Source organism: Malus domestica, chromosome 02 (assembly GCF_042453785.1).
Source record: "Malus domestica chromosome 02, GDT2T_hap1".
NCBI classification, from domain to species: Eukaryota; Viridiplantae; Streptophyta; class Magnoliopsida; order Rosales; family Rosaceae; genus Malus; species Malus domestica.
In genome coordinates, this window is record NC_091662.1 from 4,076,830 (window position 1) to 4,098,891 (window position 22,062).

General features: G+C 39.5%; 5 protein-coding genes across 7 annotated transcripts; 3 read left to right on the forward strand and 2 right to left on the reverse strand.

Moving 5' to 3' along the window:
- The first annotated feature begins 2,479 nt into the window (after positions 1 to 2,479).
- LOC103449231 (peroxiredoxin-2B-like) lies at positions 2,480 to 4,358 on the forward strand. The gene is made up of 3 exons (XM_008388522.4): positions 2,480 to 2,810; positions 3,081 to 3,160; positions 3,893 to 4,358. Exons 1-3 carry the CDS (start codon positions 2,656 to 2,658, stop codon positions 4,144 to 4,146), a joined length of 489 nt encoding a protein of 162 aa, XP_008386744.1. The 5' UTR covers positions 2,480 to 2,655; the 3' UTR covers positions 4,147 to 4,358.
- Positions 4,359 to 6,887: 2,529 nt separating this feature from the next.
- On the forward strand, positions 6,888 to 9,681 carry LOC103449213 (rac-like GTP-binding protein ARAC7). 3 transcript variants are annotated; one of them, XM_029087575.2, is made up of 9 exons: positions 6,892 to 7,033; positions 7,163 to 7,340; positions 7,493 to 7,580; positions 7,818 to 7,927; positions 8,027 to 8,090; positions 8,197 to 8,264; positions 8,359 to 8,424; positions 8,578 to 8,684; positions 9,417 to 9,681. In XM_029087575.2, exons 2-9 carry the CDS (start codon positions 7,242 to 7,244, stop codon positions 9,445 to 9,447), a joined length of 633 nt encoding a protein of 210 aa, XP_028943408.1. In that variant the 5' UTR covers positions 6,892 to 7,033; positions 7,163 to 7,241; the 3' UTR covers positions 9,448 to 9,681. The 3 variants fall into 3 exon arrangements, 2 of the variants coding, with proteins under 2 accessions (XP_028966297.1, XP_028943408.1); XM_029110464.2 differs by having other exon boundaries at positions 6,888 to 7,340; XR_011571977.1 differs by having other exon boundaries at positions 6,892 to 7,340; positions 8,578 to 9,336.
- A 2,373-nt stretch (positions 9,682 to 12,054) lies between these two features.
- On the forward strand, positions 12,055 to 14,357 carry LOC108171421 (cyclin-dependent kinase F-1-like). The gene is made up of 2 exons (XM_029110443.2): positions 12,055 to 12,644; positions 13,232 to 14,357. The coding sequence occupies exons 1-2, from the start codon at positions 12,159 to 12,161 to the stop codon at positions 14,138 to 14,140; spliced, it is 1,395 nt and encodes a 464-aa protein (XP_028966276.1). The 5' UTR covers positions 12,055 to 12,158; the 3' UTR covers positions 14,141 to 14,357.
- Positions 14,358 to 15,003: 646 nt separating this feature from the next.
- On the reverse strand, positions 15,004 to 18,351 carry LOC114827808 (uncharacterized). Its single transcript, XM_029110458.2, has 3 exons — positions 17,719 to 18,351; positions 15,876 to 16,128; positions 15,004 to 15,575 (listed from the first exon to the last, which is right to left on the reverse strand). Exons 1-3 carry the CDS (start codon positions 18,049 to 18,051, stop codon positions 15,187 to 15,189), a joined length of 975 nt encoding a protein of 324 aa, XP_028966291.1. The 5' UTR covers positions 18,052 to 18,351; the 3' UTR covers positions 15,004 to 15,186.
- Positions 18,352 to 19,272: 921 nt separating this feature from the next.
- On the reverse strand, positions 19,273 to 21,930 carry LOC103426635 (uncharacterized). Its single transcript, XM_008364715.4, has 4 exons — positions 20,729 to 21,930; positions 20,418 to 20,642; positions 20,220 to 20,311; positions 19,273 to 20,124 (listed from the first exon to the last, which is right to left on the reverse strand). Exons 1-4 carry the CDS (start codon positions 21,830 to 21,832, stop codon positions 19,413 to 19,415), a joined length of 2,133 nt encoding a protein of 710 aa, XP_008362937.2. The 5' UTR covers positions 21,833 to 21,930; the 3' UTR covers positions 19,273 to 19,412.
- Between the last annotated feature and the right edge of the window lie 132 nt (positions 21,931 to 22,062).

The following is a 22,062-nucleotide window of genomic DNA, read 5'->3' on the forward strand; positions in this document are numbered from 1 at the left end:
TGATGGGAGTGAAGCTGCAGATGAGTCTGAATACAGGAAATTGGTGGGAAGTATTCTGTATCTTACTGCTACTAGACCAGATATAATGTTTGGTACTAGTCTCTTGGCAAGATTCATGCATGGTCCAACTAAGAAACATATGGGAACAGCAAGAAGAGTACTGAGATACATTCAAGGTACTATGGATTTTGGCATTGAATATGTAAAAGGAAAGTCAACAGTTCTTATTGGATATTGTGACAGTGACTGGGCTGGGAGTATTGATGACATGAAAAGTACATCAGGGTATGCTTTCAATCTTGGCTCAGGTGTGTTCTTTTAGGCATCAGTTAAACAAAACATAGTGGCATTATCCACTGCAGAAGCAGAATATGTAAGTGCTGCTGAAGCAACATCTCAGGCCAAATGGTTAAGATTTGTGTTGGAAGACTTCGGAGAAGAACAAGTTGAACCTACTGTGCTAATGTGTGATAACACTTCAGCAATAACTATTGCCAAGAATCCTGTGTTTCATCAGAAAACAAGACACATTAGCAGGAAATTTCATTTCATCAGAGATGCAATACAAGAGAATGAGATTGAACTTGTTTATTGCAAATCTGAAGAACAAATGGCAGATATCCTGACAAAGGCACTACCAAAGGAGAAGTTCAACGATTTCAGAGAAATGCTAGGAGTAAAGTCAGCTGCCAGCTTAGAGGAGAGTGTTGATGTTTAAGCCTTGCAGCTGCCTTGTGTTTGTTGTGTTCTGTTTCATTATAATTCAAAGTCTCTTTTCTCTTAGTTTTGAAATGTAAGGCTGAGATTAAATCAAAGCTAATAGGCTAAATGTATGTGTGTCTCATGGTATAACATCTCACTCATATGTGAGCATGTGAGATACACGTGAGTTTGTGTAATGGGAGAGGTAGTGCGCCTTCAAACGGCTATATCTTACCCCACTCTACGTTTGTTGCTTTTTAATCATTTTCAGTCATAGCTGAATGAAATCAAAAAATGCACAGAGCTCTTCATCTTCTTCGCATCTCCATTTTCGTTTTCGTTCTTGGTTGAAATAAAAAACTTATTGATTTCTTCTTGGTTTTGTGCTCTGCTGTTCCATAGAACTCTAACATGTATTACATTGTATGTCCAATAATAGTTTCCATATTTTTTCGTGAACGGAATGGTGGTGCTATGGCTAACAGAAATATTTCCACAAGCACGGCCACATCGTTGCGACCCGTAGAAATACAAATGTGTTCCAGCAATCACAGCTCAAGTCATGCTTATCTTCGCCTAACTCGGCATCATGTCAGTCGGATCCGGTGGCATAAACCGTGTTCCTTGGCCTCTGGTACCGATCAACGGGACAATCCAGACAACCCGAAGAGCGAAAGGCGCTTGCGGAGCTTCTTCAGTTGGTATTATATGCTTCAGTTAGAGTGTCAGTCATGCTTGCAGCGACAGTCATAGTTTATATTCAGGTTCAACTTGGTTGGGTTGTATGGTTTTGAGTCCCTGTAGAGCTCATGTTCTTGTCCACTGTTCTCTTCTTCTTGGGATCTTCCCTTTATGTTCAAGTTCCTCCAAACAATAACTCTACTGGATTTCTTCAAGTGATAGCTGCCGCTCGGAAAAAAAAAAAAACCAACACTTGGCGTTGCCACCAAAGAACTTTGATGCACGGTAAAGTCCCAAAGGCTAAAAGTTTGTTGCCCCGACGGATAAATTAAGGCATAGGAAAATAAATTACATTATCTTCTTGAAATACCATCGTATATATATGTACTTAATTGTATCTCTTAGCTATCGTATTTTATTCCTTAAGCTATGCATAAAAACAAAAAAATCCAAAAAAAACTTTGTATCTTCGTAGAAATCATCATATATTTATTACTGGATTTATATAACCTGAGCCTATTACATATAACGTTGTGTAGAAAAAAAAAAAAGGAACTCCCCAAATCTATATATAATATTATATTAGAGCATCTATCTTCAATGGACTCAGACTCTCATTTTAGAGAGGACTTAAAAAAATTATTTTCAAATCACACTCTATATCCACCTCTTGAGATAGAGAGATATTTCACTGTGCAAGAACACAACTCTATAAACCAACTGTAATGTAATGTACCTTAAGCATTCTAAAAAATTTCTCCTTAAGCCACTTAGTACTACGGTTTAGTGATATTCCTCCTCATTGAGAGGTTTTAGGTTTGAATCTCATAGATAATGGATTCGATATCAAATTAGGCTACTTATTAAGGAGTTTAACCGAATTTTTTATTCTCTTAATGTAAAAATATCGATATACTACAAATTAAGCTCCTAAATGTAACGAGAGAAAAAAGCTGCCACTAATTACCGGTATCTAAAAAATATTTTAAAGTAAAAATTATTTTCCTATTAGTCTACAGACCAATACATTACCGTACGGTAAATGTAAATCTTTCTCTACCCACTACAAAGAAAATAAAAATAAAAACCGGACCCCAAAATATTTATCAAATCCAATTGAGAAAATCACTGAAGTCCATCACACTCTACTCCCTACTGGGGAGTCCCTAGTAGTCCCTATATATAAAAGGCTCTATTAATCCTATACAACAACTGCGCACCCTTATCAAGCATCCTCCACCGTACGAATCACCATAACCGCAGATCAAAGCTATGGCTCCGATTGCAGTCGGCGATGTTATTCCGGACGGCACACTCTCCTACTTCGACGAGGAAGACAAGGTCCAATCCGTCAGCGTCCACTCCCTCGCCGCCGGCAAAAAAGTCATCCTCTTCGGCGTCCCCGGTGCCTTCACCCCCACTTGCAGGTAAAGCTCGAATCTTTCGATCTCCGAACTTTCGGGATATAGAATTTTCTGCCAAACCCTACCCACTATTTGGTTCCCGGGAAAATGGTAGGAAAATGTTATATAAAATGAGCCCCACGTTGGTAAAGTTGCTTGCTTTGGTGTGAATTTGTTACTTGTGAAGTGGACGGTTTAGATTGGTGACTGGTTTGAATCGGACGATTGTTGATTTTTTGAATGATTGTTATTTTGCTGAGAATTTGAGGTTGGTTTTTTGCTGTGGTTGTGCAGTTTGAAGCATGTGCCTGGATTCATTGAGAAAGCAGATGAGCTTAAATCGAAGGGTGTTGAGAAAATTCTGTGTCTTAGCGGTATTACTTCTCACTTAATTATATTTTCTGTTAATTTCAATTTACTTGAATTTTTGCCCTTTCGTTCTGTTGATCATGGATTGTACGTGTGGTTGTGATTTGGTTTGCTAGATCACATGATAAATGCCATTTAACTTTTTTGAGAGTTGTATGTGGGATACAAGAGATTAAGGTTAATGCTAACTTTAGTGATCAAAGAACTTAACTTGCAAGGGGCTTGTAGCTCGATTAGTTCGATTCCCCCCTCCCCTTATCTCGTAGAGTTAGGAAAATGCTTCCTGTGTATACCGAGAGTGATTACTTAAGTGTTCCTAAATATTTGATTGATCATCGTCTGATGGGGGTGGAACGTCAATTGCATTTCGTAGTCAGTGCAAGTAAATCTACAGCTGACTTGCAGTTTGCTTGTTCTTAGTTGTTCCGCATTGGACACGAACACACCTTCATGACATAAGATTCGATTAGTTGGTCTTCTTGCTATTACCCTCCCCTTGTCGCTGTATGCATTGCTGGTATATTGTAGTTACTTGATGTGGTTTTGTAACAGAGGCTACTATATCAGCTCGCGAATGATAGCTTGTATGGTCTATCAATTGCTCATGAGAATACCATGTGAATTTGTCCGCCGACGATATTTGTTTTCATGCTTACTTGTGGTGTACCCTTTGATTGATCCTTTGAAAATGTTGTTGAATCAGATATCGAACTTAAGGCTTTGATTCGTGTTTGCAGTGAATGATCCCTTTGTGATGAAGGCTTGGTCAAAAACATACCCCGATAACAAAGATGTTCTTTTCCTTGCTGATGGCTCAGCGAAATACACCCGTGATCTCGGCCTGGAGCTAGACCTTTCAGAGAAAGGGCTCGGAATTCGTTCTAAGAGGTTTGCTCTCTTGATCGAAGACCTCAAGGTGAAGGCCGCAAATATCGAGAGTGGGGGAGAATTTACCATCTCCAGCGCCGATGACATCCTCAAGGCTCTCTGAATATTTACATTCCCTCACCCCCAGTTTGCTCCCTCTTGTATCTGAGACTTGAGCTTCCCTATATGTATCGTCTCTGGCCATTTTAGTCGGGTGACATTTTATATCTATGTGGATCTTCAAATCTTCTGTTTAGTAGTTTGTGTAATGAAAATAAGGGAGCTATTTTGTGATATATGAGGAAGGATATTTAAATGATGATAAAGGATTTTACAGCTTTTTGTGAAAAATAGATTCTTCCAGAATCCTCAGTGGAGGGTTGAACATTGTTTTCCGCCTCTTTGAGGAGGATTTATATGACATGGAGGCGTCAAGGTGATTATATCTCAAGCGTGAATGGAGGGTTGAACATTGTTTTCATCCCGTTTTTTAGGAGGATTTATATGACATGGAGACGTCAAGGTGACTGTTTGAAGCGTGAATGGAGGGTTGAACATTGTTTTCACCCTGTTTTTGAGGAGGATTTATATGATGGTGTCTCAAACTTTTCAAGCATAGATTAGCCCAAATCAAGGAATGAGATTCCACCCCCTTAATCACATGATTAAGCATGTTTATATTATATATTAGAATGAGTTGAAATGAATATTGGAGTTATTCTAATTTTTGAATTTTTTTGTGTGTTTATGAACGCCTCGGTGTTTAAACTACTCTAGTTACTAGTTCGTATGGGGTTACAACACACTATGAAATTAAATAATATTAAATACTCGAAAAATAAATAATTAGATTGATTATAAGAGTACTTGATCTCAGATTCTCAGTTGCATTCTTTCTTCATTATACTGACTTCTCTCATTTTAAGTAAATAAACATTTTTAAGTATTGAGGTTGAAGGAGAGGAAACATATATTCGACAATATTAACAAGGATTTTTCTTGCATCCATCAAAGCATAAATTACATCGAATTATTTCTGTTAGATTATTGATTCTTGGAGAAATTGAGAATCCGTCATAAAACTAATTGATAATATGGAAAGTAGTTCAACTTAATTTTAAGCACATGCAAACTCTCTCATCCTATCAATGTATAATTTATTCTCAACACGCCTCCTCATATGTGACAAATTTTTTAGCCTAACATGTGGATAATACAAATTAGGTGACATAGATTACGTATGACCGTTGAGTTTCACGCATAAGATGAGACAACTTGCTCAAATACCACAAAAAAAATTGAAATTTCTTTGCTCTATTTGCTTCAATACATTGTCATAAACCAGAACATCGTAGAATTTTTATATTAACAAATGAGCCAAATGAACATTATGAAAATGGTGATTTTTGGAGTTGGGTGATTGTTGTGTCTACAGCTCCATCCACTTTTTAAAGCGCCATGAATCTGTCAAAATAAAGTCAACATTTGTACAAACAATGCAGGATCACCTAAGAAACCCCAAACACTTGGCAACTTGTCAAATAATCATCATTCAAAAAATGCTTAGATTTAGGTTACCAATTGAAAGAATAAATAACCTAAGAAAAATATACTTTATTTTATAAAACAGTTTTAGTAAAAAAAAAAATAGTGTTGACTTGATTGCAAATATTTATATTTAAGTTGAAGAGGTGATTAATTAATTAAATATTTGAGTTTCTTAAGAAAATAAATAAAAATAAATAAATTTGAGATGCGTGACAAATCGAAAGCAACGGTCGGCAATCAAGCATGTGGATTTATATTTATAATAATCGTTCCAGGCGTTGCACGTCTATCACATAATGGCAATTAGCAAAGATAAAAAAAATGTTATAGATTCTATGACAGTTTAAATTATCTGAATAATTATAAATTAGGGAGTTTTAACGAAAAGCTCACGGTACTGTTCACTTTAACGAAAAACCACATTTTTACATTAAAAAGTCAAACCTGGTATTATTCATTTTACCCTTTATTTTATCCTTATCATTAAAATTCAAAGTTTTCAAATACTTTACATTAGTTTTCCTTATAAATTAACCAAGTATTTTAACATAACAGGAAAAGACAGAAAATTAAAATATATAAAGCTCCCTTCAACTGTTGTTCTATTTCTACGTGGCAAACATGACAAAACATTGAAAAAAATCTTATTGTTTAAGATTTATTAAATGAAGCTGACTATATGAATTATAAAATGTTTATATTCGATTTTGTGCCAAATCTTCTCTCACAGAATAATTTCAAAAAATACTTTGGTTTTTTATACACTTACTAAAAAATGTCAATAAACAAGGGAAAATTTTGGGAAACACCCAAAAAAATTAAACCCAAAAAAAAGTTTAGCTATAGTAATGCAAGCCATTTTATTGTTTGTTGTAATCTGAAATACAGTTTTGTTCGAAAATTATTATTAGTACTCGAAATAAGTTTAAATACGATATAGCCGTTTTATTGTTCTTTTTGAGACATCAATGAAACTTAAGCTTTGGGCAATTTGATGAATAAAAATACTTTAACCACTAAAGTTGTATTAAAAGACAATAGAAAACAATTTTAAAACAAAATTATGCCTTTTTTCAATCTTTTGAAAATCCAAATTACTTTCCAGTATCTAAAAGCACAGAAATGCAGATGATGAAACTGTAACAAAGTTTGCATTTTTACAGGTTTACCATTGGAAGTTCATTTCCTGCCATGAATGTGACTGCAAGTTGGAAACCAGCAAAGAAAAATGGAGGGGCCCCTTATTCAGTAAATTCAAAAAATATTTCTGTTGGATTTGAAAATTGTCCTTAGAGGGACTCAAAAAGTAGAGCTATAGACCGTTTGAGTCGTTTGACCACAGGCAACACATCTCTCTCTCTCTCTCTCTCTCCCCTAACTTTCTCTCTCTTAAATTTTAAATCTTTCTTCTTGAAATTAGAAGAAGGACTTGGCTTCTATATCATCTCACACCTCAACAAAAGGTCAGACAATGTTCTGAGCTCTCGTTCTACTACTTCTGCTTCTTGTTCTTCCACCGCTTCTTCTGTTCAGCTTTTTGTTTAAGCTCAACTTTTTAAAGCTCATTTCACATTTACATGTGTATGTCCTAGAACTAGAAGTGCTTTTGGCTCAAGTGCTTAATTACCTACAAGCTAGCTGGTTTTAATTTCAAGTTTTGGGGTTGAGAGAATGAGTGTTTCTAAGTTCATTAAATGTGTCACTGTTGGTGATGGAGCTGTTGGGAAGACCTGTATGCTCATTTGTTACACCAGCAACAAGTTTCCCACTGTGAGTCTTGCAACTTTAAATATCCACCTAAAAAATGCTCTTTGTTTCCTTTGTTTTTTTAATTTTTTGAATATTTCGTGGGATTTCTGTCATAGATCAAGCTAAAAACTAAACAGAAAATAAAAATTACATCCTTTATATTTTTGTGGCAGGATTATGTACCAACAGTTTTTGACAATTTTAGTGCAAATGTTGCTGTTGATGGGAACATAGTGAACCTGGGGCTATGGGACACTGCAGGTAAATTTTGTGTTTTCCTTGCACTAAATTTTGCATACGATAGACGTTTCCCCACCCTCACAAAGTGGGTTCCGTCACCTTCTTAAAGCGGCGGGAAGCCTTGTTGGCTTGGGGTTGCCCTCCTTTTACACTTTTAGTGTTGCTGATTTCTGGGATTCAGAGTTTGGATATTGGATTTTTGGTTATTTTTTTTTGAGTTTTTACAGATTACCCTTTATTGTATTTTGATTTTTAAAGGCCAGGAGGATTACAGCAGGTTGAGGCCACTGAGTTATAGAGGTGCAGACATATTTGTGTTAGCTTTCTCCTTAATTAGTAGGGCAAGCTATGAGAATGTTCTTAAGAAGGTACTGATTCCATGGCTGATTATTCATTTGTGCTGACATAGATGCTTGGATTTGATGTTTTACTGACTAAGATACATACATTCTGGTATATTTTCACAGTGGATGCCGGAACTTCGTAGGTTTGCTCCCAATGTTCCGATTGTTCTTGTTGGGACAAAGCTAGGTAAGGCAACAACTTTGGCGATTTTGTTTCTCCGATAGTTTGATAGGGTGTCTTTTAGGAGTATAATTTATCAGCATTTTTGCTTATATATTTCTCTGTGTTTAAGATCTTCGTGAGGACATGGGGTACCTAGCTGATCATATGGGATCATCCAACATCATAACTTCTGCTCAGGTAATTGTTTCCTTTTGTTTCGGTTCTTCAAGATTGTTGTTTCGATAAAGCATTTGTGTTCATGTGGAAGTGTCTAATTATGCTTAGTATGCAGGGTGAGGAGCTGAGAAAGCAAGTAGGTGCTGCAGCTTATATCGAGTGCAGCTCGAAGACTCAGCAGGTAGACAACTTAGAAGAATATAGTTAAAATTCCAGGGATATTTGATGCCTAATGTTGTCAATGACACAATTATTTTACCGAGCGTGATAAATTAGTATATGTTCTTGCTTGAAAAAGAATGCTTATTGATAAACTCTGCTTGAATTTGATTAGAATGTCAAAGCTGTTTTCGATACTGCCATTAAGGTTGTTCTTCAACCTCCGAGAAGGAAGGATGTGGCTCAGAAGAAAAGGCACCGGAGATCTGCTTGCTTAATTGCGTAAGTACTGCTTTCATTCTGTGGTGTTTTATGTTACCCCAATAGTTTATGTTCAACTCAAGGAATAATAACACGATGAGGTTTAGCCGTTCAAGAAATGACAATAGTTTCATAAACCAAATCACAAAATCTTATTCGTTTTTGCGAATCACAAAATCTTACTTAAGTCGAGGATCTTGAACTCCGCCCTCTGCTTACAGATCGATATGTATCACTAGATAGACATGTCATCAGCGAAGTAAAAACGAGAAAAGAAACCAAACACCAACAGGACAAAATGGTTAGAATATGTGTCCTTCGATTCATTCAATGTTTGCTAGCTGTGGTCCAAGGAGGTCATATGGCGAACTAATTAGGGATGAACATAACTATGCTGTCATATCCAGAAATAGCCAAGTAATTCCTCGATTAAAATTTTGAAACGAAAGCGAAAACTTTATGATTGAGCTGTCTCTGTTCTTCATTAGTTGACAAATTTAGGATGTACATTGTTGTTGCATAGCGCTCGTCCTTATAATCGTTAACCTGGAACATCGAAAGTGACTAGGCATAGAAGATGTGAAATGGTGTTGAGATTTGAGAATGACTACTAAATCGTTGTCCTCTCCATTGATGGGGTGACCCGAGTGAAGAGTTTATGATCGGTCTTATGGTAATTGTTTTCTTGAACTTTAAACGCAATTTACTGACATTTGGTGTACTAACAAAACATATTGCTCTTCCTGATTGCAGAAGCATTGTGTGTGGAGGCTGTGATGTCTAGGACGAAGCCAAAGAATGCTAACCGCCTGCGGTTTGGAACATAACGTTGTTTTTTAGCAGTTGCTCTTGCGGGTTTCCTGGCTTAATCCTTACAGGCCATATATTCTTATGTGTGTATTGTATGTTCAAGTATCGTTAAATTAAACCGAAACATGTTTGTTTTGATTTCGCCAACTGAAAGGAGTGGGAAATGGAGGGGAATTGTTCATTCTCTCCGGTATTGCTACCAAGAAAATAATTTTGTTCTTCTGTTTAAGTGGCTCCGATATACCCGCTAAATTTCACTGATTAGCACGCATCTAGCCGTTCAATTCAGCAATGTATGCATACATCAACGCACTCTAGAATTTTCGTCCTGAAAGACCCTAATGAATGAGGACAGAAAGAATTAGATGGATAAGTAAATGGCTGTCAGGTAGAGAAATTATGAATGCAGTGGTCCTATATTTTGTAGAAACAATGCAGGTGAGACCATGCACAAATCTGCTATCCACCCACATGATTTTGGACTTGGATTGTCTGCCCTCCCATTTAGGTGCCCTTCCCGTGCCCTCCTGTTTTGTGTGGTCACGGTTAAGCCACGTCAATATTTTATATTATTTTTTTATAAAAATAATAAAACAAAAAGAAATAGTAATATAAAATGTTGACGTGGCTTAACCGTGACCACAAAAACAGGAGGGAACGAGGAGGGCACAAAAATTGGAGGGCAGACAATCCAAGTCCCATGATTTTAGCTTTCCATTGACAGCTTCACCTGCAGTGAGAGACACTAGGACCAAGGATGGCTTTTTGGTCTTGGGAAGTTTTACAAAAGGGATCAGGATCCTCTCCTGAGCAAATGGAGAGGATTCTCCTGATGTTCAATTTTTATCTAACGGTTACAAACAGGGTCCCTTTAAAAGTTATAATAATTATAACCGTTGGATAAAAATTGAACGGCCTGATAGGCTTGGTCAGGAAGATCCTCTCCATCAGCTTAGGAGAGAATCCTGATCCTTACAAAAGGGTAATGCTAGAGAGACTGTCTTTTAAAATTACGTTTTGTAAATTACATGATGTGGTTGTTGACGGTTGATTTAGTTTTTCGCTTGAATTTGTAAGGAGCTGCTAATTTTCTCGTAAACTTTCATTTTAGCCAACTACCCTCCTGAACTTTCATAATTAGCCAATTTTCTCATTGAACTTTAATTTTAACCCATCACCTTGCAAAAAGATAATTTTGTCTCTAATATGGACAAAAAAATTGTTTTTTTTCTTCTTATCTTCCGCTAGTTCACTCCGTACACTTTTTGTTTGTATTAGAGCATCTCCAAAGGAGATGTCAAAATCCTAGGTGGAATGCCATTGTACATATTTGACATAAAAAATCTCTCCAATCGAAATGTTATTTGCTGACTGGATTTGAGGGCTTAGTGATTTGATGTCAAATCACTAATTTTAGCCAATTATTCTCATGAACTTTCATAATTAGCCAATTTCCTCATTGAACTTTCATTTTAACCCATTACCTCCTGAACTTTTGCAATTGGTCAATTTCTTTCTTGTGCTTGAATTTTATAATTGCAGAAAGATAATTTTGTCTCTAATATGGACAAAAAATTGTTTTTTTTTCCTTCTTATCTTCCGCTAGTTCACTCCGTACACTTTTTGTTTGTATTAGAGCATATCCAAAGAAGATGTCAAAATCCTAGATGGAATGCCACTGTACATATTTGACATCAAAAATCTCTCCAACTGAAATGTTATTTGCTGACCGGATTTGAAAGCTTAGTGATTTGATGTCAAATTTGACATCAATGTCAATTTTATTTTTAATTCATTTTAATAGTAGGTCCCTTATTCCACTAACATTTCAACCAATAAAAATTTTGTTTCAATATTTTTTTTAATAATTACAATCATTTAACGCTCTATTTAAATAATAAAATAATATTTGACAATTCGGTTTGAGAAGTACAAAATTTGACATAAGACTTCAGATTACCACATCAGTCATCAATTGTAATTTAACTCTTATAATTTGACATTTTCTTTGGAGATGGTCTTAAAGGATTTAGGGGGAATCAAAGTTCATGGAGGAAATTGGCCAATTATAAAAGTTCATAAAGGTAATCGGCTAAAATTAAAATTCAGAAGAAATTGGCAGCTACTTACTACATGTTTTGGGAGAAAACCGACCGTTACCTCTTCATTTTTTACTCATTGTGTTCCGGATTTAAGCTCTCCTTACTTAGTGTAATAAGATTAGGAAAGTGTTATTGGCACTCCAAACATCTCATTCTACACTCTTCACAAGTGTATTTTTCTTTCCAAATATAGAAAGTTTGGAGTGTAAAATGAGATTTTTGGAGTGCTAATAACAATTCCCTAAGATTAATGCTAGAGACTAAATTTGTATTGGACTAAATTTTATAAACTAAATAACATGTAAGTTGATGATTGAATTATTACATAAGAGGAATATCATAAAACCGTAGTACTGAGTGACCATTTAATTTTTAAGTTTAATATACAAATTAGTCTTCCTAGCACTACATGTATAATAATATCGGTTGTAATAAAAAAAAAATATTCTTCTTTGTCACGTGCGGACCTCCCGTTTCAGGAAAAGAAGGAAAAAAAACTTCGCACGTGTTTGCTCGCGCATCTCTTCATCTTCTTCTCCCTCTCCGTCCCTGTCTCTCTCTGCTTCTCTCTCGCCCGATTAATATGGACTCTCCACCAGCGAAGAGCTGGAGCATCCACAGCCGACCCGAAATCATCGCAAAATACAAGATCCTGGAGCGGGTCGGATCCGGAGCCTACTCCGATGTCTATAGAGCCATCCGCCTCTCCGACAACCTCACCGTCGCGCTCAAGGAGGTCCACGACTACCAGTCGGCGTTCCGAGAAATCGAGGCCCTCCAGGCCCTCCACAGCTGCCCCAACGTCATCGTTTTGTACGAGTACTTTTGGCGCGAGGACGAGGACGCCGTGCTCGTCCTCGAATTCCTGACCACTGACCTCGCCACTGTGATCAAAAGCGCCAAGAAACGGGAGGGTGGGATTGGGAGCGGCGAGGTCAAGCGGTGGATGCTGCAAATCCTATCGGGGGTTGACTCATGTCATCGGAATATGGTGGTCCACCGCGATTTGAAGCCCTGTAATTTGTTGATTGGGGACGATGGAGTTCTCAAGCTGGCCGATTTTGGTCAGGTAATTTCGAATTTTTGTGGGTTTTTTTTGTTGAATTTTGTTTATTTCAGAAGAAAATTGGGAAATTTTGGTTTAAAAATTATAAATTTATACATGTAGCGGATTAAATTTGGTGGGAGCTGCTTTGGATTATCAGTTTATAATGTATATTTGTTAAATTTATCAATTTTGGTTGAAAAATTGGAACTTTTACATGAATTTTTACAGCGGCGGAGGGGTTTCAATCAAAATTTTCATAGATTCTGACTGACTTTGAATTATGAGATTATTTGATTGGATGAAATGAAAACACAGATTAATTCGTTTTGATATATCATTGGATCGAAATTTTCGTGTTCCAGCATTTGTTGAACGTAAAGTTTAAGGAAGCTTATCACATTGTCCTTTGTAGTTTAGAAGGGTTTGGAATAATTTGTTCAACAAGCCAGTGGCTGCAGAAGATTAGCATCTTTTATTTGTAGTGAGGATTCATATTTCCGGCTTTATGCTACTACTTTTCCGTATTTGGTTTTGATTCGTACCCTGTTTAATTTTACATGTCAACAACATTGAATTGTTTGTGTTATGTGTCGTGTTTTGATGTTTAGGCTAGGATACTCTTGGAGGCGGGATATGTTCCTGATGAAAACCCACAACTGTATGAACGAAGCGCTCCCAGTCAGAGTGCCTTTCAGCCACCTGAAGCGATTCCCGAAAAAGATGAGTCATGTGAAGAAGGGTACAGAGCTCAAGAACAGGGAACTATGAGCAAAGAGGAATATTTTCGAGTGTTAGATGAGGTCAAGGCAAAAGGTTTGGATAAAGATACAAACGTTCCTGATGGAGATACATCTTGTATAGCAACATGTACAGCAAGCGACATAGACGATGATCTTTTCAGGGGTTCGTATTCTTATGAGGCAGAGGGCGGAAATGACAGAAATGGAGCTCTGACATCCTGTGTTGGGACTCGATGGTTCAGAGCTCCGGAACTACTCTACGGATCCATAGACTATGGTTTAGAGATAGATCTATGGTCGTTGGGCTGCATTTTTGCCGAGCTTTTGACGCTAGAGCCACTTTTTCCTGGAACTGCTGATATCGACCAGCTCAGCAGAATCATCAGTGTTCTGGGCAACTTAACTGAGGAGGCGTGGCCGGGGTGTCTTAAACTGCCTGATTACAGGATAATATCGTTCAATAAAGTAGAAAATCCAGTCGGCATAGAGGCCTGCCTGACCAACTGTTCCCCTGCCGAAGTCTCTCTGGTGAAGAAACTTATTTGTTACGACCCAGCTAAGAGAGCTACGGCTATGGAGCTCCTGCAGGACAAGTATTTCAGTGAAGAGCCTCTTCCAGTTCCTCTATCCGAGCTGCACGTCCCTGAGACCAAAGATATGGGTTCCGCCTCTCCTGGTGACTGGCCCGATTATGAAGATATGGGTTCCGACTCTGATTTTGACGACTTTCGCCCTGTAAATACTACCTCAACTGGTTCTCACATTCAGTCTTTTTGAGTTCGAAGGATTGTGATGCCATCGATGGCTACGTTATTTATTGCGTAAGGCTTTCGGGGAACGCATTTTTAAGGTAATCTAAATCTACCGATTTCAGGCATGTTGGAGTGTGTAGTTGTAAAAGGAACCAGGGATTTGTTGTGGATTACTGTTTCTGGCCTTTGTATTTAAACCAAAGGCTCAGATATTATGAAGTATATCCACAATTTTACTCAAATTTTCACTTGTTTGAGGTTTTATTCTGTTAATCCCTCCCTCTTAAGCCCCAAGCCCAAGGGTGACTTGTAGAATGTGAAGAATTGTTCCATATCGAGAAGTTGGGTCACTCCTCTGTCGCCAATTAATTTTAGGTGAAACCTCAAGAGGACAAGCCGGACTGGTACACAACCCGGTCTGCCCTGGCAGAACCCACATATTACACGTTTACTTGGCGAGAATAGAAATTGAAATCATTATGATTCTTCATTCCCAAGCATTTACAGGTTGAAATCATTTCGATTCCCGACTTGCCCTGTATTTTACTCCCTTGTTCCGTTCCGTTCCTCGATTTATGACTTTCCCCATTCCAAGTAAACGTGCCAATGGTCTTAAGAACTAGGACATGCCCACAGAAGTTGCACTGGAAAAGGAAGACAGTGCCTAATAGAAAACAAAAGTCGGACGATACGAAGTTTCTTAAATTCAGCATGAACGGAAAAAGGTAAGAAAATATAAAGCAAAACTAATGAAAATGACTTGAAAACTTTGAGTTTTAACGATAAGGACAAAATAAAAGGTAAAATGAATAGTTCAATGATTGACCTTTTAGTGTAAAAATGTGGATTTTCGTTAAAGTGAACAGTACCAGGAGCTTTTCGTTAAAGTTTCCAAAATATAACCATACTTTTCCTTTCTTCCTTTTAAGTAAAAGAACTATCTTCTCGACAGTGAAGTTCGCAAAACTGTTTTCCCAAAAGGTTTATTGTTCCCTTCAACAAATAAACAAAAGTACAAGTTCATATGGGAGAAACAAAACAATGGAACAAAACTAAAGATCTATAGCCGGCTTACCGCACCGGCTGCTGGTTGTAGTGATTCTTCTCTTTCTTCTTCGCTGCAGCTAGCCTAGCATTCCTGGCAGCAGCTTCACTCGAAGCAGCTCGGGCGGCCGCATCCATCTCTTTGCTTGATTTCTTCTTCTTCATGGACGCCACTTTCTTCAGCCGCTCTTTAACATCACCAGTAGATGCATCTTCTCCCTTCTCTGTCCCAGCATTTTCATCTGTTGCTGCACTTCCACCATTTGTGCCATCAGGCTGGTCCTGGGGTTCTTTCGGCTCCTTCGCTGACTTGTCCTTCTTTTTCTTCTTTTTTGCACCTTTGCTCTCCCCAGTGACATTCTCCTTCTTGTCCACATCGCCATTTTGATTCTCTGCTTTCTTCTCTTGGGCAATACCTGCATGCAAAGGTATGGTCAAAATGCAGCTCGTGTAAAAAATACAAAAAACTAATTGATTTGGAAGATGTCAAACGCAGTGAGATACAATCAACTGAATATTCTCATTGCGTCCCTAAGGAGGAATGAAGGTTTTTTTTCACTCCGTGAAAACTTGAGCATGTTTAGCATAGTATTTAAGGTTCTGGAAACAGAAACTCAGTTTGCATCAGTACTAATGTAAAAACTCAAACGATAGTAACAAGCATTAATGCTACAAATAAATGGCACGCAGAAACTTATCCATATAAAGCTACATACCATTGGAGTCATCTTGGCCACTGGTCTCGGTCTTGGTAGGGTATCCTAGCTCAGCAAGAACTGCTTCAAGTTCTTCAAGCCCCTTCTTCTTCAGTTCCTTCTTAGAAAGCTGCCTTTCTGTCTCCTTAGGGGCTGGAGAGGGTTCAGGGAGCTTCTTAACTGGCTCAGTTTCGACCGAGGCTTCAAGTTCATTTTCATGTTCCTCGTCAACGTCATCAACTTCATCAAGACCTTCCTCCTCACTTTCACTTTCCTGGAAATCGGTACATATATATAAGAATTCCACAATATAACCAGAGGAATAGTACTCAAATGATTTTCGAGGTTGAAAAAAATGACATCTCCGTTGTATGAAGTTGACTTTCAAATAAGACAATAATTGTTACAGCTAAATAGAGAAGCATCAGTACCCTTAAACACGCACGCACAAAACTCGTTTGGATGTTTTTCAGCCATAAAAGCAATGTTTTCCAATTATCAACAAAAGTTTTGGCATTATGCTTTTCAAATACCGATCTACTTTACACCTAAGGTTTATACATTTGATAGTAAGGATGCATCATAAGCATGAAATGATATTATAGTTCATTGTTTCAAAGAGTGGTTGCCCAAAATCCACCAAACACAAACAAATCAGGGCCTTTTGAATCATAGTCACCTGATTGGCTCCGTCCACCACAAAATCAATCAGCAATCAAGACCAAGCTTTCTTTAGAAATCTGGGATATACACTGGGGTTCCACAATGAAACTGCCTAAGCTACTTACAAGGAATCACTTAGTCTCATAAATATGTTTTGATAATGGAACATCAATTCATTCTCTAATGTATGCACCAAAAAATACCATAATGAAACCAACAAAAGAACAAATTTAGGATCCCCTAAACGAGAATCATTCCAATGAGACGCACGTCCACGTGTGGATGTGGTTTTTATCTCGTGACAACAACAGGAAGAAAACTATCAATTGGTCAGCCACATCTAGTATAATATGACAATCTATGCATGCTGAAAGAACACAGATCATGGATAACCATGGATACCAACAGATGAGATATAGCTACTTCCTAACGGAACAATAAACTCAATTCCCACAAGTCAAGATGGCGAAAAGACAATCAATTGTCTCCGCAAAAGCCAAAAAATAAACCATTTCATAGCATCAAAGATGCGGTGACTTAACACGCGTGGGCAAAGCAGAGTAGATTTTAACCGTTACATAGATTGCAGTGACGATTGGGATTCAAAAGATCTCATTTTCTAACGTGCGGTGACTTAACACGACCTTAAAGGATTTGCACCCTCTATAAAAGATGCGGTGCCTTAACACTTGTAGGAAAAACATAGCAGATTTCAGTCCATTACAGAGAAAGCAGTAACTACTACCGTTAAAACATCTGCATCTACTACCGTTAAAATAAATGATTGACAGGACGATCCAAATTAGACAAGGATTCCACAAAATCCACAGATATGAACATTCAATAAATTCCGTAACTCCTACCAAATCTTATCATCTAAAACCTTTCACTAAACATCACCTCATTCATTCCAAAAGTAGAATAAAAAACTACCAAATCCTATTGCTTCAACGAAAATCGGTGATATCACAAGCAAAACCACAGCGTTCATATTCACCTATCCCCTCATCAATTAATACACACAAACAAAAAAAAAAATACCTCCTTCTACAGTTTACTACATCATGAGTAAAAACCGATCATATCCAAAAACACATTTCTGCACACACATATACAATACAAGCTTTCCCAATTTAGCACTATCCGAAAACAAGATCACAAAAAACAAAAAAACAAAAACAAAAAAGCTCATAAAATATACCAATTCACCGACGGTCTCCGCATGCTCGGCTTCGAGCTCGCTCTCCTTCACCGCCTTCGAATCCTCGCCGGCCCAACCCATTTCCGGCGGAGCTGTAGTTGCATAGTAGTCATCATCGTCCTCGTCATCCACATCGGCCCACGACTTCGCGATAAGGGGCGCCGGCGCCCAAAACACCTCCTTCTCCGCCTCCCCGGAGTTCTGAGCTGCGTCGCCCCCTTTCGAGCTCTTCGACGAGCTCTTATCGCCCTTCTTCTTCTTCTTCAAGCTCCCGAGCGCCGCGAAAACATTGGTTCTGTTCAGGACCACCGACTCGTCCTTCCTGCCCGCCATTTCTCACCACCCGCCGCAAAGTCCAGACGGCAGAATTATCCGCGTCGCCAAACGGCGAATTTTCGGTGAAGTTACGGTTCTGGTCACGGAGCTCAGGCGGGGTGCGAGGGGCACAATCGGAAATGATGGAGGGAAAAGTATTAGGGTTTTGACAGGGATTTTCGATTCGGAGATTGGAGTTTTGAGGTTGGTGAGGATCCGAGAGAGGGACGAGCTCGAAACGACGCGTTTTGGTGAGCTCGGCTGATGAGTGAAAGTCTCAGGATTTTCAACCCGAACGGGCAGACGGCGTACGAATCTGTGATGGGCTTTTTATATACAAATCTAGTACTTGGGTGTGAGTGAATCCTAGCCGTCGGATGCGTTAGTGATTAAGAATTTGTTGTGCGGTCAGGATGGGTTTGTTTGTGGGGCCTGGTGGGCTTGGATTTTTGTAAGAGGTGGGTCTTTTTCGTGTGTGTTGAGGGAGTGGTCAGGATAAGAGAGGCATGTGGCCTCCATGCATATGATTTGGACGCGCTTTCCTCAGTGTAACCGATGTATCGATTTTTATTTTGTGGATAACCAATTACAAACACAAATAAAATTTATTTTCGAAATTTATTGCTCAAAAAAATTAATATTATTTTTATAGAACGATGTTCCAAATTAATTTAATTTACAAGAAAATAAAAATAGTAAACTCAATACTATATGACCTCTGTTAGCACTCAAAGTTAACTATATCTACTGTATTGCTTGGATTCTATTGATTGCAAGACTGAAATAATGCTTGGCTAATATATGAACTCTTTCTCTCTTTGGTTGTCTGACCTCAATATAGGAGGTTCTCACCCCTTTATATAGCACTCAATGAACCCCTCAACCATGGATCTTCCTTATTTGGCATTTAATGCGCCACCTATGTAGACTAGCATACTGACACCTTTTCACCTATCAACCAGACATTCGGCGATGACGTGACATATGTTCAGCCGAAATGGTGCGTTATGTTAGAATGATGCAGGCCGAGCGTTCTTCTTAGCCTTGGTTTTCCCACTTTGCCTCTTGAGCGCCATTCCGACTACCATTACGTCCCATCCTAGGTCTCTATCACTGACTTGGGGCTAGGGTTTAGGGGATACATCACATGTACAATTTGGTTACGCCATGTGGTGTGCGTGAGTCTCAAGTGACAATATCTTTGTTGATAAAGCTCACCCGTTCATCTTACAAGCTTAATTTGTTCGATTAAAAGATAGAAATATGATTACCACATCAAGCATTTGTGACAAATTGGGAGTACAAATAAGATATGAAGGCATCACAGTTCATATAAACTAATAACATATTGACCAAAATAAGTTAAAATTGAAATGGAATCAAGAGGAAGCAAGAGGGGTGGAGCTGTCGACCGTCGTCCCAACATGTTGAATAACAAAGCCGTAGATCTTCCTCTTCAGCCGATCAACCTTCGCATTCAGTTCATTCCTTTTCGAGACGACTCGATCCAGCCACTCATTCACCCGCTTCAACTGCGAAAGAACAGCTGCAATGGAGCCACTGTCGATTGGCAGTTTGCCACCATCAGCTGCGCACTCTCCAAACACACGAAAACCGGCATCAAGGGCCTTCTCAACAAACTGCAGAAACCACATTTGCATCTCGGATTGCAGATGAGTGGCAAGCTCGACTGTGTCTTTCATTCCGTGACCCTTTGTCCACGTCCCAACGCGAGCATTGGACTGCGGTGAAGAGGAAGGGGAAATCTTGAGATGGGATTTGGGAGGTGTGTTGAGGGATTGTCGTTTTGACAGACTTTTCTGCAGAGCTGATGGAGTTTCATTGTCTTGGGTGGTAAGGAGAGAGACAATGCCGAGATCAGTAGCTAAAGCAGCTTCAACCCAAAGTGAAACGGGTTTCGATTGCTCAGTGGGAATTTGAGCATTGTTAGATGTATCCGAATTGCGATTACCAGCAATTGATTCAACAAGTGTGGTTGATTTAACAACTTCATCATAGATCGAAAAGAAGCGGTCAATGGCGGGTAGAGGGTTCCCGACCTTGGATGTGGAAGAGAGTTCCGCAAACATGCTGAGATAGAAAAAAAAGATAATTGAAATTCGACGACAGTGGCAGAACATTTCCTTAAACAAATTTAAGGCTACAAAACAGAATGATCAAATTACCTTAATTTCCTCACAAGAGACTCAGTGGCAATGGCCTCCTCGAGTGCTTCAGCTGCAGCTGCAGAAGCAAGAACTTTCCTCTGCAAAGCTTCCTGCAATCCGATACGGTTTAGAACTTTAGTCCATATTGATCATAATCTATTTCGATAACGCAATTTTCATCGAAAACAAAGTTGCATCTAATGCCAAAGATTATACCTTTCCAAGCCTTGCGAGGTCTGAAGAGACTGCATCAAGTGAGACACTTCCATCAGTCCATTTTTTTTCATGGACGGTGATGCTCGGAGCTGCTGCGCAGCTGGGTTTCTCTTGGACCACAAAATCTGCCGGTGACCCAGATTTTGTTTTCTCATTGCCGGAAGAATCATCACCGCCATTCGGACTTCCACCTTTCGCATCGCTTAATCGTCGCGCAAGAGCAGCCTGCAAAGACACAGAATTCAGAATATGCAGAGTAGTAAGTAAATCAAAATTTTGCTTCCAGAGATACACACAGAAGGGAAAACTACCTGAGTCCTTATAAATGCTTGCAAATCTGGTTTGATCTTGGCCGAAGGCTTCTCTTTCTCCTCCACCATCGGCGACTCATCCCAGCCCTTCCGATTACTCTTTCCAGACCCAATGAGGGCTTCTGAAACCTTCGAAATCCCTGCAACGATACTTATCGTCTTCTTCTTGGCAGCAGAGTCCTTCACTCCTCCAGACAACCGCCTCCCGGGAGAAAGCGAAGCCCTCCGGGAATTTGGTGAAGGCTGCCTCCGCTGCCCAATTGGGGATGGCTGTCGGTACCTCGACGGCACTATAATCGCCGCCTCTTTCGACACCTTCCGGTTCTCTTCCTTCGCCACAATTAAGCTCGGAACAACGCATTTCGACGGGGCTGGAGATCCCGATCTCTTTCCTTTTCCTGCGGGGGATGGATCTCTCTCAGCCGACGCCGGGTTCTTCTTTCCGACTGACACGGGCCTCTTTGCACCGGCCGGAGATGAAAACCTGGAAGCCGGCCGATCGGGGATCTTCTTAGCCTCATCTGTACTTGAATTCGAATTCACATTCCCACCCGAATTGACATTGTCTCGAGGAGCAAGAGGCTGCCTTGATGGTCGTGCCTTCTCAACCTTGGCTTCTTTGTTGTCATTCCTCACAACCTGCTCCTGCTTCTTATTGGACAGGTAAATCGCCATGAAATCGGTGGACTGGTCGGAATCCGACACAGGCTGGATCACAAACTCTCGTTTCGAGGCCGAGATACGGGCGACAAGGGGCTCCGGGGTGCCGAGGAAGGGATGTCGACCGGCGATGGGACGGATTCCGACGACGCGGGGGACTGGGGAGTCGAAATCGAAGCGGTCGACGTAGGCGAACTGGCCCAGCTGGAGGCGGTTGGTGAGGATGAGGTCGGTGTCACGATCAGAAAGGGAGACATAAGTGGAGTTGAGGGAGTCGGATAGCTGGACGTAGAAGCCCTGGTTGGGCCAGAGGTCGGAGCCGGCGAGAGCAGGGACTATGCCGATGACTTGGAGGAGGGCGGAGCGGTGGTCGCCGGTGACTTTGGTAGAGGAGTTCATTGACTGGAGAAGCTTCAGGAGGATTCCTGGAGTGAGCGACGCCATTGTTGTGTGTGTGTGAGTGAGAAGAGAGAGAGAGAGAGAGAGAGAGACGGAGAGAGAAGGTGGAGGTTTGAATCTGTGGAGGAGTACTCTCTACTGGGTATTTGCAAAGGAAAAGGTGGGCCCGGATATTATTTGGCCGTTATTAAATTTCAAATTCAAATTCCCCTTGACTGTTTGAATTCAGGGGCTTGTGCTTCGTTACCGTTACGTTTAAAAGAAGGGGGAATTTG

Excerpts from the sequence above, each read along its gene's own strand:
- LOC103449231 (XM_008388522.4), top strand. The coding sequence starts at position 2,656 with ATGGCTCCGATTGCAGTCGGCGATGTTATTCCGGACGGCACACTCTCC. Across the intron at positions 2,811-3,080 it reads GCCTTCACCCCCACTTGCAG|TTTGAAGCATGTGCCTGGAT; the intron begins GTAAAGCTCGAA and ends GTGGTTGTGCAG. Across the intron at positions 3,161-3,892 it reads GAAAATTCTGTGTCTTAGCG|TGAATGATCCCTTTGTGATG; the intron begins GTATTACTTCTC and ends TCGTGTTTGCAG.
- LOC103449213 (XM_029110464.2), top strand. The coding sequence starts at position 7,242 with ATGAGTGTTTCTAAGTTCATTAAATGTGTCACTGTTGGTGATGGAGCT. Across the intron at positions 7,341-7,492 it reads CCAGCAACAAGTTTCCCACT|GATTATGTACCAACAGTTTT; the intron begins GTGAGTCTTGCA and ends TTTTTGTGGCAG. Across the intron at positions 8,265-8,358 it reads ACATCATAACTTCTGCTCAG|GGTGAGGAGCTGAGAAAGCA; the intron begins GTAATTGTTTCC and ends CTTAGTATGCAG.
- LOC108171421 (XM_029110443.2), top strand. The coding sequence starts at position 12,159 with ATGGACTCTCCACCAGCGAAGAGCTGGAGCATCCACAGCCGACCCGAA. Across the intron at positions 12,645-13,231 it reads AGCTGGCCGATTTTGGTCAG|GCTAGGATACTCTTGGAGGC; the intron begins GTAATTTCGAAT and ends TTTGATGTTTAG.
- LOC114827808 (XM_029110458.2), bottom strand. The coding sequence starts at position 18,051 with ATGGCGGGCAGGAAGGACGAGTCGGTGGTCCTGAACAGAACCAATGTT. Across the intron at positions 16,129-17,718 it reads CGGAGACCGTCGGTGAATTG|GAAAGTGAAAGTGAGGAGGA; the intron begins GTATATTTTATG and ends ACCGATTTCCAG. Across the intron at positions 15,576-15,875 it reads TGGCCAAGATGACTCCAATG|GTATTGCCCAAGAGAAGAAA; the intron begins GTATGTAGCTTT and ends CTTTGCATGCAG.
- LOC103426635 (XM_008364715.4), bottom strand. The coding sequence starts at position 21,832 with ATGGCGTCGCTCACTCCAGGAATCCTCCTGAAGCTTCTCCAGTCAATG. Across the intron at positions 20,312-20,417 it reads ACCTCGCAAGGCTTGGAAAG|GAAGCTTTGCAGAGGAAAGT; the intron begins GTATAATCTTTG and ends ATCGGATTGCAG. Across the intron at positions 20,125-20,219 it reads TCTCTTGTGAGGAAATTAAG|CATGTTTGCGGAACTCTCTT; the intron begins GTAATTTGATCA and ends TTTCTATCTCAG.